The 17257-nt window shown below is 38.2% G+C and overlaps 1 protein-coding gene across 6 annotated transcripts in view; it reads left to right on the top strand.

Annotated features, from left to right (window-relative positions):
• Positions 1-17257, top strand: part of WWP1 (WW domain containing E3 ubiquitin protein ligase 1) — a 144985-nt gene that overhangs the window by 106393 nt on the left and 21335 nt on the right. For all 6 annotated transcript variants that reach the window (XM_025001523.2, XM_025001522.2, XM_059893203.1 and 3 more), the window contains 6 exons: positions 3150-3225; positions 3333-3404; positions 6184-6272; positions 10585-10744; positions 16685-16818; positions 16908-17048. In XM_025001523.2, the coding sequence (XP_024857291.1) occupies positions 3150-3225; positions 3333-3404; positions 6184-6272; positions 10585-10744; positions 16685-16818; positions 16908-17048 (672 nt within the window). The remainder of the gene's footprint in view (positions 1-3149; positions 3226-3332; positions 3405-6183; positions 6273-10584; positions 10745-16684; positions 16819-16907; positions 17049-17257) is intronic.

The following is a 17257-nucleotide window of genomic DNA, read 5'->3' as shown; positions in this document are numbered from 1 at the left end:
CAATTCAGCTTTATATTTTCTTTATATTATAGGTATTATGCCTATCGCCCCCTTCCCCATCTATATTCCTGCAAATTCAAGTGTTAGTTTATATTTTCTAATAAAAATGTAAATCTCATTATGTTAGTGAGAAGTAATCCTTTGAAACATATATTTTTTTCACCTGCAACACTGTGTTAGAAGTGCTGGGTTATTTGAAAATCTATCCTTTTTTTTAATATCTTTTAAATTTTTAAAAAATTTCATTTTATATTGGAGTATATTTAATTTATAATATTGTGTTAGTTTCAGGTATTTAGCAGAGTGATTTAGTTATACATATCCACTCCAATATTCTTGCCTGGGAAATTCCATGGACAGAGAAGCCTGGCGGGCTGCAGTCCCTGGGGCTGCAGAGTCGGACACGATTGAGCACGCATCAGGTCAGTGCAGTCACTCAGTCTTGTCTGACCCTTTGCGACCCCATGGACTGCGGCACGCCAGGCCCCCCGTCCATCACTAACTCCCGGAGTTTACTCAGACTCGTGTCCATTGAGTCGGTGATGCCATCCAACCATCTCATTTTCTGTCGTCTCCTCCTCCTGCCTTCAATCTTTCCCAGCATCAGGGTTTTTTCAAATGAGTCAGTTCTTTGGATCGGGTGGCCAAAGTATTGGAGTTTCAGTTTCAATATTAGTCCTTCCAATAAATATTCAGGACTGATTTCCTTTAGGATGGACTGGTTGGATCTCCTTGCAGTCCAAGGGACTCTCAAGAGTCTTCTCCAACACCACAATTCATAAGCATCAATTCTTTGGCGCTCAGCTTTCTTTATGGTCCAACTCTCACATCCATAGATGACTACTGGAAAAACCGTTGCCTTGACTAGATGGACCTTTGTTGGCAAAGTAATGTCTCTGCTTTGTAATATGCTGTCTAGGTTGGTCATAACTTTTCTTCCAAGGAGTAAGCATCATTTAATTTCATGGCTGTAATCACCATCTGCAGTGCTTTTAGAGCCCCCAAAAATAAAGTCTGCCACTGTTTCCCCATCTATTTGCCATGAAGTGATGGGACCAGATGCCAGGATCTTAGTTTTCTGAATGTTGAGCTTTAAGCCAACTTTTTCACTCTCCTCTTTCACTTTCATCAAGAGGCTTTTTGGTTCTTCTTCGCTTTCTGCCATAAGGGTGGTGTCATCTGCATATCTGAGGTTATTAGCATTTCTCCCGCCAATCTTGATTCCAGCTTGTGCTTTGTCCAGCCCAGTGTTTCTCATGATGCACTCTGCATGTAAGTTAAATAAGCAGGGTGACAATAAACAGCCTTGATGTACTCCTTTCCCTATTTGGAACCTCTGTTGTTCCATGTCCAGTTCTAACTGTTGCTTCCTGACATGCATGCATACATATATCTGTTCTTCTTCAGATTCTTTTCCCATATAGGCTATTACAGAGTATTGAGTAGAGTTCCCTGTGCTATATATATAGTAGGTCTTTGTTGCCTATTTTAGTTTATTATTTTTTAGTTTTAATTAAAAAAGTTTTTTTCATTTTTGCCAGGCAAAAGTATCTTTGTGTGGATTTATATTCCACACCTCTCCCCCACAAAGAAAGATAGCTATAATGTGCTAAAGGGATTCTTTTAATCTCTAGCTAAATTTTAGATACTTACATAAGTTCTCTGAAACTTTTCAAAGAGAGGTTAAACTATTGATAATTAGGCTTATTTGGTATGTTGAATTACATGGGCTGCTACTGCTGCTGCTAAGTCGCTTCAGTCGTGTCCGACTCCGTGTGACCCCATAGACTGCAGCCCACCAGGCTCCCCTGTCCCTGGGATTCTCCAGGTAAGAACACTGGAGTGGGTTGCCATTTCCTTCTCCAGTGCATGAAAGTGAAAAGTGAAAGTGAAGTCGTCCAGTCGTGTCCGACTCCCAGCGACCCCATGGACTGCAGCCTACCAGGCTCCTTTGTCCGTGGGATTTTCCAGGCAAGAGTACTGGAGTGGGGTGCCACTGCCTTCTCTGAATTACATGGGAAGCACTGTCAAATGTAATGATAAAACTTCTTAGATTCTACAGCTAAATGTTAATTAATGTAAATGTTCTAGAAATTATATGGCATTCCTCAAATTGGGTATATCCTGGAATAGTGTTGCGTCATAATTTTAGTTTATCTTAAGATGTTATATGTTGCATAAATAGCCAGATTTCTTTTTCAGTTGCATTGCAGTTGATTCTTTAATCATGCCGTTTCAATTCTTTGACATTTATATTACTTTGATGCTTTTACAAATATGAAGATCTTCCAGAAGATTCATAGAGAGGACTTTTTTACAAATATAGGTTTCTAATAACTTTTAGATCATACCACTTAACTGAGTAAGAAATTACAGAATTCTAATGGAAAACCTGATGGCTTCATAAACTGCTAATAAGAGATCAAGACCAATAAGAATAATTACATGGGACTGAAAGAACAATACGATTTATGTTTTAAATGCTTTTTTTGTCTGAAATACTACTGGCTTTTAATATTTGTTTTCCAGATATGAGAAAACATTTCCCATTATGCTAACTGTAACTATGTATAATATACATATATATTTAAATTCTATCACATATTTTCACTGTTTTGTACATTTTTTATTTATTTGGAGTTACTCACATATTGAATATTGTTCCTGCGTCTTCATTCTGTTATGTGGGAACTTCTTCCTCTTAAAAATATTTTTTACTATTACCCTTTAGTTTGTTATGCTAATGACAAATCTGTTTTTTGTTTTTCTATAAATGCTTTCATTTTTTCCCAAAAGATGTTTTTGCTTATATACAGTTCTTTTGTTTGTTGTTATATGTTTCTAGCACAGTAACTAGCTTCTTTATGTGTTGTATCCTTTATGTGTTGTATCCTTTAAGTACATTAACTAACTGCTTTATAAAAGATCCATCCATGCACATCACCCCCATCTGTGTGTGTATATCATGTGTCCTCGTTGCTCAAGTCTCTGTTGGCCCCTAAATATTACCTTCACTTCTCTCCCAGCAGGTGTTACAGAGTAACTTTCCTGTCATTTGTAGGACACCGGTACACTCCAGTTTCATACTGAATAGTGAACATCCAGCTTTATTATTTATTAATATATGGTTTGTTTTTCTTATTCTTTAGAACTAAGGGTGGTCCACAGATTGCCTATGAACGCAGCTTCAGGTGGAAACTCGCTCACTTCCGTTATTTGTGCCAGGTACTGCGGTGGTAAATAAACCTTCTGTTCATAATCATTTAGTTTTCTTGTTACAGGGCACACGTACTGTAACTTACATGATATTGCAATATTATTTTTGTTTTCAGTCTAATGCTTTACCCAGTCACGTAAAGATCAATGTGTCCCGGCAGACGTTGTTCGAAGATTCCTTCCAACAGGTGAGAAAGATGTACCAGAATAAAATTGTATAGTCAGCCCTCTGTATCCACAGATATAATAGCATCCATGGATTCAACCAACTGTGGATAGAAAATATTCTGTGGTGGGGTGGAGGGAGATTTCCAGAAAGTTTCAAAAGGCGAAGTGTGAATTTGCTGCCGCTAGCAGATTGTTTTACTGTGCCTTGCTTTATTTCACTTTGCAGATACGGTGGTTTTCACAGGTTAAAGGTTTATGACAGTCTTGTGTTGAGCAAGTCTCACAGCACCGTTTTTCCAACAGCATGTGCTCACTTGGTAGTGTCTCTGTCACATTTTCATAATTCTTGAAATACTCCAAACTTTTCAATATTATTAATTTGTTAAGGTAATCTGTGAACAGTTATGTTTGATTTACTGTTCCAAAAAGATTCAACTTGCTCAGATCACAGCATTTTTTTTTAACAATAGAATATTTTTTAAATTAGGGTCTGTACATTGTCTTTTTAGACATAATACTATTGCCCCCTTAATAGACTATAGTACGATGGAAACATGACTTTTATATGTACTGGGAAACCAGAAAATTAGTGTAACTTGATTTATTGTGATATTCTGTTTATTGTGGTACTCTAGAACCAAATCTGTAATATCTCTGAGGTATGCTTGTGTGTATGTGGTATTTATATTGTATTAAATATTATAAGTAATTTAGAGATGATTTAAAATTATATGGGATGATGCACATAAGATGAGCACCCCCATATTTTGGTATCTGTGGAGCTGTCCTAGAACCAACACACCTTGGATACTGAGGGAAATCATACAACTTGAGTCATTATATTCGTTATATCTAAAGGGAGTTAAGGTTTAGAAGTTTTTAGCCATTTAGAATACAACTGTGACAATGACTGCCACTTACTGAGTGTCCCTTATAATAATAAAATCCATCATGTATTGAGTGATTTTAATATGCTTAGCACTGGCACCTTCCATTTATCATTTCATTTAATTCATCACAAAATCCCTTTGAGGTAGCTCCTGTCATTATCTCCCATTTTGCAGGCACAGGTACCTAGGCTGAGAAACAAAACCATTCTACTGTGAATTAGATTACTAAAATAAAGTATAACGAGCTCTGGAACAAGTTGACATATTTTGACACCTATCTAGTTTTTTACTAAGACCTTATTAACTCAAAGCAGAAAAGTCGTGATATGAGACTGAATTAAAATTAGATTGGTATAGGCACTGTATTCCCTTTAAATAATTCTTTCATACCCTAGTGTTAATACTCACATCCTCCTGGTTTCTGTTAAACGTCATGACCTCAGACCTTGTCCAAGCACTCATTTAAGATGGCAGTTCTCTGCTCACCTCCCTCACAGTCCCATTGTAGCCAGTCATGGTGCTTCATTCCTGTTTGTAACACTTCTCCCCACCTGTGGAGAAGGACTGGCAGCCCACTCCAGTAGTCTTGCCTGGAGAACCCCATGGCGCCTGGCGTACCACAGTGCACGGAGTCACAGAGTTGACACAACTGAGCGACTAAACCACCGCCAACACCTGACACAGTTTACCGCCCTTACCAGAATGAAACTCCAGGAGAGCCCAGCTATTTTGTTTACTGCTGCTTTGCACAGTACCCAGAAGCAGTGCTTTGCACATAGCAGGTATTAATAAACAGTTGGTGGCATGAACAAATGAATGTAATACCTTTGCTGAATTATCTGTAGAATAAAGATGAAAAACCAAAATATTGCCAGTTCTTTTTTTCTGATGAGGTTGAGAATTTTTCTTCTCAGTCCTCTCCCGAAGTATTACAGTGATGAATTAAAATTCTCTGTGTGTTCAGGTACACAGGGACTTTTATGTATAGAAGCCAAAATGGAATAACAGTTCATAAGTCAGTGATGTTCAAATCCTAGCTTCAGTTTAGTCACTTGCTGCAGTTTGGACAAGTTACTTAATATAGCTATCATCAGCAACTCTATTTGATTTAATAAATTCTTATCTTGTTCCAAGCTCTGTGTAAACTTTTTTTTAATACATACACATCTGAATTCATGGTAGATTTTACTTGGCTTTGTCCTCTGGCTTGCGGAGAATCGTGCCCTGTGAGCCCATGACTCGCTGTAAAGTGGAGGCCAGCTAGTGAGCTGTCGCCTCACCCAGGCCAGTCCTGGCTTTGGAATGTAATTCGCTTTATCTGGAAGTAAAGCTTATTTACTAGTAACCTTAGTGTGAGCCTTTAAGGCTTATAAAAAATCTAGTGTAGATATAGTTTTAAGATAAAACTTTTTATGCTAAAATTCATCATCTTATAATTAATTATTCACAAGAGCTGAGTTCCTTTCCTACTGAGAAATGGAATGTGTGGTGTAGGCAGTAGATTCTACTTCTCATTAAGTTGCTCATGAAAAAAATTTGCTAGTCACCTTTTATAATATTTCGGTAAAATTCGGAGAGTGACAGAGAAGGGAATATTTTCTAACCTGAAAAACATCCTGTTTCAAGCTGTTCCTCTCTTGCTACTAACCCAAAGTAGAACTACCATTTAACACCAGAAGAGGGGAAAGAGATTTGTGAAAGTTAATCAGAGAAAGCTTAGTAGAGTAAGATGCATCTTTGCTAGTTTGTGGAATAAACCAGTTGATCTCTTTGAATTAAAAGCATTGTTGTATAAGATAACGAAATGTGTAATTTTGAAAACACAGATGAAATTTAAATAAAACTGTTTTTGGAGGAAACTTGTATTGCATATGAATGTTTAAGCATCCATGTTTTTGTTTTTAATTAGATTATGGCATTAAAACCCTATGACTTGAGGAGGCGATTATATGTAATATTTAGAGGAGAAGAAGGACTTGATTATGGTGGCCTAGCAAGGTAAAATAAAAGACATATCTGCTTTGAAATAAGTGTATCTCCACTGTAGATATATTCTTGAAAAGATAACATTTTTTCAGTAGCAATCTAGAATTATTTTTAAAAACAAAAATTGAAATATTCACGTAAATCTAGCAGTAACCATTATTATTATGTTGTTGTTTATCCCATGCATTTTCTCTGTATATTCATTTGACCCTTGAAAACACAGGGGTTGGGGTGCTGACCCCTATGTTGTCAAAAATCTGTATACTGCTACTTCTGTTTCAAAAACAAAAGAGTATGGAATTAATCAATACAAGCTACTATACATAAAATAGATAAGCTACAAGGATTTACTGTATAGCACGGAATTATATTCAATATCATATACAAACCTATAATGGAATATAATCTGAAAAATTCAACTGAAACACTTTATGCCTTAAAACTAACACAATATTGTAAATCAACTTTACTTCCATTAAAAACAACATAAAACAAAGGATTTGATGATTGATTTACCAAAGGACAAGAAGCTAAAGCAGTTTGGATAAAATCTGGATTCAAATCCCTAGTTCTTTCATTTCCACACACTGTGATCTCTAATTGACTTTTGCTGCACTTAATTGATTTTAAGATATTTGTAAAATGAAAATACAGGTACTATATTTATTGAAAAAAAAATCCACATATAAGGGGACTTGCAGAGTTCAAAAGCATGTTGTTCAAGGGTCAACTGTATATAAATTTGAATATATGTGTGATATCATACATATTTGCTGATTTTTTTAAAACAGAATTGATCATACAATTTGCAAAATATAGCAGCTTGATTTTGTTACTTTGTATATCATGGATATCTTTCCATATCAGATATAGACCTTATACTCATGGTTGCATAATCTTCCCTTGTTTGGACATAGTATAGTTGATGAATCAGCATGAATAAGGTTGTTTCTTATTTTTTGCTATTATAACAATTTATGTTGGTTTGATGTTTGTGTTTTTAATCCAGTCTGAGTCCTTTTGACTAAATAGTTTTCCACATTTACTAAATATTTTTTTAACAGACATTTATGAAGCAATAAGAACGGGAGATCCTTTTTAATTTTTTTTTCAATTGCTTTGCTCAGACCTAATTTGACAGCAGTTTATTTTTTAGTCAAAGCATTTTCATTAAATATTTACAAAGAATTAAATTTTCTTTTCTTAGAAACAGCTCTCTTTTTGAACTCGTACTTCATGGGTGTTCAAAATTACATAATCACAATTTTAGTACAGCTGACTTAAAAACAGGTAGACAGCTAGAACTGGCGGAGTTATCAGAGCTGGTTGTGTTAGTATATTTTCTCATCTAAGTTTTTTTGGAAGAGAAAACTGCCTGTCACCATGGATATTCATATCACATCTATTGTGATTTGTCTCAATTTCAAAAATGTTCAGACATTAAAAAGGCACATCTTAGAAATGAAATATGGTATTGTTTTTACAGTGTATGACTTTATAATATTCACATTCTTAACCATTTTTTACCTCAACTGTTTGGGTTTTGTTCTATATTTTGTTGGTTTTAATGTATCTAATGTACATAATCAGTTACTGCACACCATGTTTTTCTTATTCCCAAATTATTTATTTTAATTCATGTATTGGTTTTGGTTTAATCAGTTCACAAGGGTGATATATCCCTCTAGTTTTACGTGTTTGAGAATATGTTTTCTGCTGCTTTTGTATTTAAACAAGAACTTCACTAGATATAAATTTCTCACACAATACTTGTTTCTCCAGTGCTCAGTAGACACTGCGTCACTGTCTTCTAATTGAATGTAAACGCTGTCAAATAGGAGGCCAGCCCCTTGTAGGGAGTTTTTTTCCTCTGGGTTCCCATACAGGTCTTTTCTTTGAAGTTCATTAATTTCAGTGTTGATTGTTTTATATCTTTTTTTGGAGCTTATTAAGATCTTCCTTAATTTAAGGGACATTTTCTTCTATTAGGTCTTTGAATATTTTTTCTGTTCCATTTGTTCCATTTTTCTTCGGGAACATCAGTCATGGGTATGTGGACTCTGCTCTCTCAGTCGTACATGTCTGTCATCTCTTCTCAGGTCACTTTCATCTTTGTGCTTTTCATTCTGTTCTGATTTTGTCCGCGCATCTCTGATTGCAGTACTGCCCTGTGTTTTGCTGCTTCTAATGTGACTTTTCATCGTTGGTGGTTTTACTGTTTTCCTCTCTAGGCTCTGCTTACTCATTCGTTGTCTATTAATTTTTTCAACCTCTTGTAACTCTTTATTTGAGAGTATATGGAAGAATATGTTAACAGGAACTCTTCTACCTCTTGTTACTTAGAATTTTTCCTTCTTTTTTCTTACTGTTAGAGTATATAGGTTAGATGCCATGCTGTGGTCATTCTTTTTTTCAGTGTACCCAGTTTTCTCTGCGCTGATTGCTGAAAGTCATCTGCAACATCTGGGAGTTTTATTTCTAGTTTTTTTGTCTAAACACATTCTCACTGATGCTGCTGCTGCTGCTAAGTCACTTCAGTTGTGTCCGACTCTGTGTGACCCCATAGACGGCAGCCCACTAGATCTGTTCAGTTCTCTTCCGGGGGACATGTGTTACTTCAGCCTCACCATAGTGGGAAGTCAACTTGGTTCAGCTACTATTTTGGGACTGAATTTCGTTTTATAAATTGGTTTTAACATTTCTCAGTTGATTTAGACTCCCTTCTCTACCCTTCATTAAGTTTCCAAGATTATATTTTTAAAGTTTCAAAAAAGCATTTCTGAACAGGCTGCCAGGCCAGACCTAGCTTGCATATTGATGGCCCCCATTGTGATTTTAATTTTTTTATATTATTTGACAACATTAAAGAAATCACTAGATTACTCTTATGAATCAAGATTTTCGGCCTCTTTTTAAAAACAATTGCCACACCTTCTCACGTGGCATCAATTGCTGAATCAGAGTAGCTGCTTTCCCTGTTGGGTATCATACATTCTTTTTCACTTCCTGCCCACCATAGCCAAGTTGTCTAAGGACTATGATAGATGCCTAAAAGTAATTCTTCCTAGACCAGTGGTAACTTTTATCTGGGATACAATGAGGAATAGGGGTTTGTGACTGAGTAGAAGACTCTGAGCCCATGCAGAGAAGGAAGCCCCTTGTACTCACTAATATCTTTAGGTATTTGAGTTTGGAACCCTGTATTAGAAGAAATTGCTATGGAAGACAGTCTTTGCATATTGAGTTTATTTTATAATACAAATTATTAGTCTTTTACCTAGTCAGGTTTTCTGTATTGGACTTTTTAAAATGAGACAAATTACATGGTAATAAGTTAGATAATGCCTATCCCATTTAAAGATTTCACCTTTTAAAATTTTAGTTCCATTTTTAATCCATTGCCTGAAAAAAACAGTTAAAACTGTCCATAGCGGCCATGCTGTGTTTCCTCAGTATCACCAGCAAATATTCACTGAAGCCTATTGTTCAGGGCTTCCCTGGTAGCTCACTGGTAAAGAATCCACCTGCCAGTGCAGGGGACATGGCTTCCATCCCTGGTCTGGGAAGATCCTGCGTGCTGCAAGACAGCTAACCCGTGTGCCACAGCTATTGAGCCTGTGCTCTAGCACCCAGAGCACAGCTCCTGACACCCGCGTGCCCTAGAACCCTGTTCTGCAATAAGAGAAGCTCTTCCAGTGAGAAGCCCGAGCACCACAATCAAGAGTAGCCCCGTCACCACAGTTGGAGAAGGCCCGCATGTAGCAACGAAGACCTAGCACAGCCACAAATAAATAAAATAAATCTTCCTTATAAATCTAGTGTGTATAGGTTGTCAAGTGCCTATAAGAGTTAAAGGTACAAAAAATAGAGACATGGCTTTTGTTTTTGAATTGCTTACAGTCTGGTGGATATAGTGGTCATGTGGGCCAGTCACGTGCAGAAAAATGAATAATATTGTGGGATTGTTACCACAGAGTATTAAGTGACTGAGACGCTGAAATACACTGAAAAATGCTTCCAAAAATTGCTGAAATAGATATCAGCTGAACTTGAAAGTGGGATCCCCATAGGCTGAGTGGAAGTTCAGGGTTCATACACAAACATATGGCCTAGGAAGAAGCACACAATATGTGAGAAATACCTAGTTTATAGTTTGGCATTGTGGGAACTGGCAGGTAATTTAGAATGGGCGGCTTAGGAATTGGACAGTAGAGTTGTTAAAGGCTGCTGAGTAGAGATGTGATGTTATGTATGAATTTATTTAAGGTCTGTTTTTAAATTTATATATGGTTGCTAAAAATAATATTGACTTATCTTCTTCTAGAGAATGGTTTTTCTTGCTTTCACATGAAGTTTTGAACCCCATGTATTGCTTATTTGAGTATGCTGGCAAGAACAACTATTGTCTACAGATAAATCCAGCATCAACTATTAATCCAGACCATCTTTCATACTTTTGTTTCATTGGTCGCTTTATTGCTATGGTGAGTCTTGACTTTCCATTACCTATTTATTTATTTGAATTTTGCTTACTCCAAAAGTATTTCAGAGAAGATTTTTTTTTTAAGTGATACATATCATCCTTGGTTACATGTGTTCACAAATTTGGTTACCAAGGAAGTTTGCCTAGAGAGTATCAAAATAAGTTCCTGTGTGAAATCAAGATTGTGAATATAAGGATTATTGATACAGCCAGTTGGTCTTTAGAAGTCCTTTCATTTAAGCCTAATTGTAGTATGACCACTTTTCAATAAGGGGAAAATCCGAGTTGTACATATAATCATTGAACTTGATTGATATTTTTGGAATTTTCATAGCTTTGCAGAAGATCTTGTGGGACTGTAAACTTCTTGAGAAGTGTTTGTGTTTATATATGTATTTGCACTTTATTATCTATCCATTCATTCAGCAAATATTCATTGCCTGCTATGGTATCATAGTATGAACGGGATGAAACCATGATAAGACACAGTCCTTGTTCTTAGGGATATAAATATTGTTAGAGGGAGACAATAATAAATATATACTGAGGGAAAGGAAGTGTTGCTCTGTTATTTAATATGAGTAGAGGAGGCCTGTCTGACGGGCAACACTTGAACAGAAATAAGAAAGCAAGGGATTGAATCATGCAAATATTTTGGAGAACAACATTTGAGGCACAGGGAACAACCTGAAAAAAAAGATCTTGGGTAGAAGTACGTTTCTGAATGAAAATGTCATAGCTGGCGCATAGAGGGAACGTGGTAGGAGATGAGACGGAGGCAGTTTGTAGGATCATTCAGAAATTCAGCTAAGGGTTTTGAGCTAGGAGTGGTGTGATCTAAGGAACATAATATGACCATGGATTTGATTAAGCTCAGTTTGCTGCCTTGTAGAAAGAGACTAATTGAGGGCAAAGGAAAGCAAGAGGAAAAGCAGGAAGACCACTCGCAACAGCTCAGCTGAAAGATGGCACCTGAGTCCTCAAGCTCGGACTCAAGAGCTATAGCCGTGGAGGTGGTGAGGCGTGCTGTGTGGGTTCTGGATGTATCTGTACGTAGAGGCAATCAGGTCTTCTGTCCATTTAGATGCAAGATGTGCGAGTCAGGTGTTGCACCAAACTGTAAGGTCTGTGCATCTGGTTGCAGCTGCCATTTCCCAGGATGGCAGGGTTGTGACAAAGAGGAAATTTGTGGGGGAGGGACTCCAGAATTGGGATTTGGTTTAAGATTCCTGCTGACTTTCAAGTGGGGATGTAGAATAGATAGTTGGATATACAAGTCTGGCAATGAGGGGATATCTCAGTAAGACGATATAACCATTTAAAGAATCAGTGTAGACAGAGAAGTTGTTTAAGGACACTTATAAGTTGGGGAGATAAGAAGGAACTGGCAAAAGAGCCTTGGCAGAGGAGGAGATAGGAGAATAAATACACATGGTTTCCAGAAGACCAAGGAAGAAGAAAGTGTGTTTCAAGAAATAAGAAGTGATCAGCTATGTCGAATGCTGCTGGCTGATCAAGATGAGGTTCAAGAAGTAAATGTTTGATTTGGCCAGGTGAATGATATTCATGTGCAGTGGAGAGGAAAGGTGGATGGGAGGAGCCCCAAGAGAGAATGGAAGGAGAAATGGGGACAATAAATATGAACTAATCTCTTAAATAGGAAAAGATGTACGTGAAGGCTGTATATTGCCACCCTGCTTATTTACTTATATGCAGAGTACATCATGAGAAATGCTGGGCTGGAGAAAGCACAAGCTGGAATCAAGATTTCCAGGAGAAATATCAATAACCTCAGATATGCAGATGACACCACCCTTATGGCAGAAAGTGAAGAAGAAACTAAAGAGCCTCTTGATGATAGTGAAAGAGGAGAGTGAAAAAGTTGGCTTAAAGCTCAACATTCAGAAAACGAAGATCATGGCATCTGGTCCCATCACTTCATGGCAAATAGATCAGGAAACAGTGGAAACAGTGGCTGACTTTATTTTTCTGGATTCTAAAATCACTGTGAATGGTGATTGCAGCCATGAAATTAAAAGATGCTTACTCCTTGGAAGGAAAGTTATGACCAACCTAGATAGCATATTCAAAAGCAGAGACATTACTTTGTCAACAAAGGCCCGTCTAGTCAAGGCTATGGTTTTTCCAGTGGTCATGTATGGATGTGAGAGTTGGACTATAAAGAAAGCTGAGCACTGAAGAATTGATGCTTTTGAACTGTGGTGTTGGAGAAGACTCTTGAGAGTCCCTTGGACTGCAAGATCCAACCAGTCCCTCCTAAAGGATATCAGTCCTGGGTGTTCATTGGAAGGACTGATGTTGAAGCTGAAACTCCAATACTTTGGTCACCTGCTGGGAAGAGCTGACTCATTTGAAATGACCCTAATGCTGGGAAAGATTGAGGGAAAGAGGAAAAAGGGATGACAGAGGGTGAGATGGTTGGATGGCATCACCGACTCGATGGACATGAGTTTGGGTAAACTCCAAGAGTTGGTGATGTGTAGGGAGGCCTAGTGTGCTGTGGTTCATGGGGTTGCAAAGAGTCAGACATGACTGAGCAACCGAACTGATGAATCTCTTAAAGGAGCCTCCCTGGTGGCTCAACTGATAAAGAAGCCACCTTCAGGGTGGGAGCCCTGGGTTGGGAAGATCCCCTCGAGGAGGGCATGGGAACCCACTCTAGTATTCTTGCCTGGAGAATCCTATGGACAGAGGAGCCTGGAGGGCCACAGTCCGTGGGGTTGCAAAGAGTCAGACACGACTGAGCAACTAAGCACACACACACAAAATCTCTTAAACTTGCTCTAAAGGATTAAAAAGAAATTGGGCAGTACCATGAAGTATGTATGGAACCAAGAATGGGAGGAGAAGAAAACATTTATATGCTGCCGATGATCAGTAAGAGAAGAAGGAATTTGATGAGGTCAGAGAGATAGGGGATATGGGAGCAGTAACCTTGAATAGGAAAACAAGGACACTCTGTCCAGTGCACAGAGAAGTCATAGCTTCTCCACAGTAGGAATACATAGATTCAGATACTGTTAGGTTTGTGCAAATGTAAGTACAGTTTCAGACAGTGAATTTTAATTCATTATAACTAGACTTAAACACATCTTTATTAATCAGAATAGAAACCATTACAATCAGTGCATTTTTGCCAATGAGAAATAAGTTCGCTTATTCCTGTGGCATAAAAATCCGTGCTTCGGAATTCCACGAACTCTTGGAAAGCATCTTCTGCCTCCTGCTGGTTGTGGAACTGTTCTCCCTGCAAAAAGCTGTCGAGATGCTTGAAGAAGTGGTGGTCTGTTGGTGAGAGGTCAGGTGAATATGGTGGATGAGGCAAAACTCCATGGCCCAATTCATTCAACTTTTGAAGCATTGGTTGTGCAACGTGCAGTCAGATATCATCAGACACTGTCAAGGAGAAGAATTGGGCCCTTTTCTGTTGACCAGTGTTGGCTGCAGGCATTGCAGTTTTCAGTGTATCTCATCGATTTGTTCAGCAAATGTCTCAACTGTAATGGTTTTGCAGGGATTCCGAAAGCCGTAGTACATCCGACTGGCAGCAAACCACCAAATAGTGACCAGTACCTCTTTTTGGTGCAAGTTTGGCTGTGGGAAGTGCTTTGGAGCTTCTTCTCAGTCCAACCACCGAGCTGGTTGTCACCAGTTGTCATATAAAATCCACTTTTCTTCACACATCACCATGTGGTTGAGAAATGGTTCACTGTTGTTGCACAGAATAAGAGAAGACACTTCAAACTGAAGATGTTTTAAATTTTCGGTCAGCTTATGAGACACCCACTTATTGAGCTTTTTCACCTTTCTGATTTGCTTCAAATGCCAAACGAGTATAGAATGATGAGCTTTGAGTTCTTCGGCAGCTTCTCATATAGTAAGAGGATTGTCTTTGATGATCTTCTCAGCTGGTCATTGTCAACTTCTGATGGCCAGCCACTACATTTCTCAACTTCAAGGCTGTTGTCTCCTTTGTAAAACTTCTTGAACAACCACTGCGCTGTGCGTTTGTTAGAAGTTCCTGGGCCAAATTGCATTGTTGTTGTGAGTTGTCTACGTTGCTTTACGACCCATTTTGAACTCGAATTTAAAAAAAACAAATCACTCAATTTGCTTTTTGTCTAGCATCATTTCTATAGTCTAAAGTATATAGTAAACAGCAAGTAATAGTTATTAGCAAAAAAGAACACTATAAAGCAAGAAATATGCATTAAAAGGATGTATAATACAACTACATTTATTTAGAATGTATTCTGCCATCAAATGGCAAATTTCAACATTGCAAAAACTGCAGTTCTTTTTGCACCAACCTAATACTAGTGAGCAGGTGTTGGGGAAGCACAGAAGTTCTCTCGTGGTGGCTATTTCCTCCGTGAGATGGAGAGCACGCTCGTTAGTGCAGAGTGAGGAGACAAGGTTTGAAGGTACACGGGACAGGTGGCCAAGCGGTTAAGGTGATTGTGCTCTGAAGGTCCACGGGAGTAACTTTAGTGACTGACGATGGAATCTAAACTGAGTAAGGGGAGGACTTCCCTGGTGGCCGAGGAAATAAGACTCCTGAGCTTTCCACTGCAGAGCGTGTGGGTGCCATCCCTGGTTGGGGGAACTAAGATCCCACATACCATGTGGTGGGGCCAAAATTTTCAAGAAAAACTGTGTAAGGGGAGAAATAACTTCATAAGGGGGCTGAGCGACAGTGACAGGCTAACAAGTTCGCTGGAGTTTTTTAGATCCCAGTAGGGTCAAAACTTGCTGGTGTTTACTGCTGAAGGTGGTGAGCTGGAATGTCAGGAGCTCTTTGGAATTCAGTTTATGAAGGAATTGCAGTCAGTGCTAATAACAGTGTCGAGGGTATGGTGTTGAGAACATTTAACTAAGTTAAAGACTAAGATCACAGAAAGGATTAAAACGTGCCAGGGTAGTAAAAGAATCATCAGTGCAGATCATGAAATCTTAAAAATGATGACGGTTGTGTTAAAAAAGCATGGGACTGAATGAGTAAAGGGGGGAAACCGGAAGATCTAAGGATGACTGCAGTGAGGAAGTAGGGGGTAGTGAGCCATGAACGTAGAGGGCTGGCATGGTCTTGCATGCTGGGGCAGGTGAAGGAGGTGAAATCAGTGATGAGAAGCAACAGACACCCACTCCCAGACTTGGTGACATGGGGATAGGAGAGAGACAGCCTATTCCTAATCCTGTTCCTAGGATTTGAAAGGAAACAGGGTCCTCAGAAAAATGCCAGATTTTTGTTAGAACAAGATGCGAAAGGATGAATTGAGAATGTGGGGGGATTTTGCTAATGATGGACCATGAGCTTGAAGAGGACAAAACATAGTAGGGTGGTTTTGAAAGTTAGGTAAGACGTGAGACACGGACTCAGATTTCAAAGTAGACAGGCGGGTGGTGGTGAGAGTCAAGGTACTGCAGCTCTGGGGCTGTCTGCATTGGCTATTGTGAAGGCAATACAGGTTAGTCCTAGAGCTCTCTCAGGCAACTGTGGGATAAGAAAGGAGTTGGGGAGGGGTCTTCCCAGGTGCACAGGGACCCCCAAAATGCCTTCTTTTCTGTGTCCAGTGGGGTTAATGTAATTCATGAAACGTATTTAAAAGTGGGAGTTTGATAAGGCTCCACTATCATCCTCTTTTAAAGTTATTGACAGGATATTATATAGCTAAGTGTTTGACCTCAGTTAAAGAGATACTGTTTTCACTCTAAATTTGTTTTTCATGCTTAGCATCTTATAGAATATTTTATTTTTTAGTTTTCATGATTTCAATCTTTTAGTTTTCATGATTTATGCTGATTAATGATTAAGTACTTTTTTGCCTGTAAAGGCTTATGATACCTCTGTTATCATTGTGCCCTGAATAGGAAAATTGCTACTTTGTAAATTTTTTCAATTTTTTGTTTTTCTTGGCAGGCACTCTTTCATGGGAAGTTTATTGATACTGGTTTCTCGTTACCCTTCTACAAGCGTATGCTAAGTAAAAAACTGACTATTAAGGATTTGGAATCGATCGATACTGAGTTTTATAATTCCCTTATCTGGATAAGGTTTGAAGATTTATCTTTCAATAAGGTATTTTCTTGAAACCAGTTTTACATATTTTGTTAATTATTGGTTGTATCTCTCTATCACCCAGAGACAACAACATTGAGGAATGTGGCTTAGAAATGTACTTTTCTGTTGACATGGAGATTTTGGGGAAGGTTACGTCACATGACCTGAAGTTGGGAGGTTCCAATATCCTAGTGACAGAGGAGAACAAAGATGAATATATTGGGTAAGGTGACTGTCCCTACGTTCTACAACTGCCAGAGCGTCTTAAAACTGTCTTTCTATACCCTTGTCTTTATGCCTTGTTTGCTCCTCTGGGGACATGTTTCACATTCATTCCCTCTTTCAGTGATCCTTTTTAATTATTTTTTTCTACTCAATATTCCTCTTAATTTATAAACATGTTGCAAAAGCACTCAAAAATTCAAATATAAT

Source organism: Bos taurus, chromosome 14, assembly GCF_002263795.3.
Source record: "Bos taurus isolate L1 Dominette 01449 registration number 42190680 breed Hereford chromosome 14, ARS-UCD2.0, whole genome shotgun sequence".
NCBI classification, from domain to species: Eukaryota; Metazoa; Chordata; class Mammalia; order Artiodactyla; family Bovidae; genus Bos; species Bos taurus.
The sequence above is the reverse complement of the archived record's forward strand: the minus strand, read 5'-3'. Positions and strand labels throughout refer to the sequence as shown.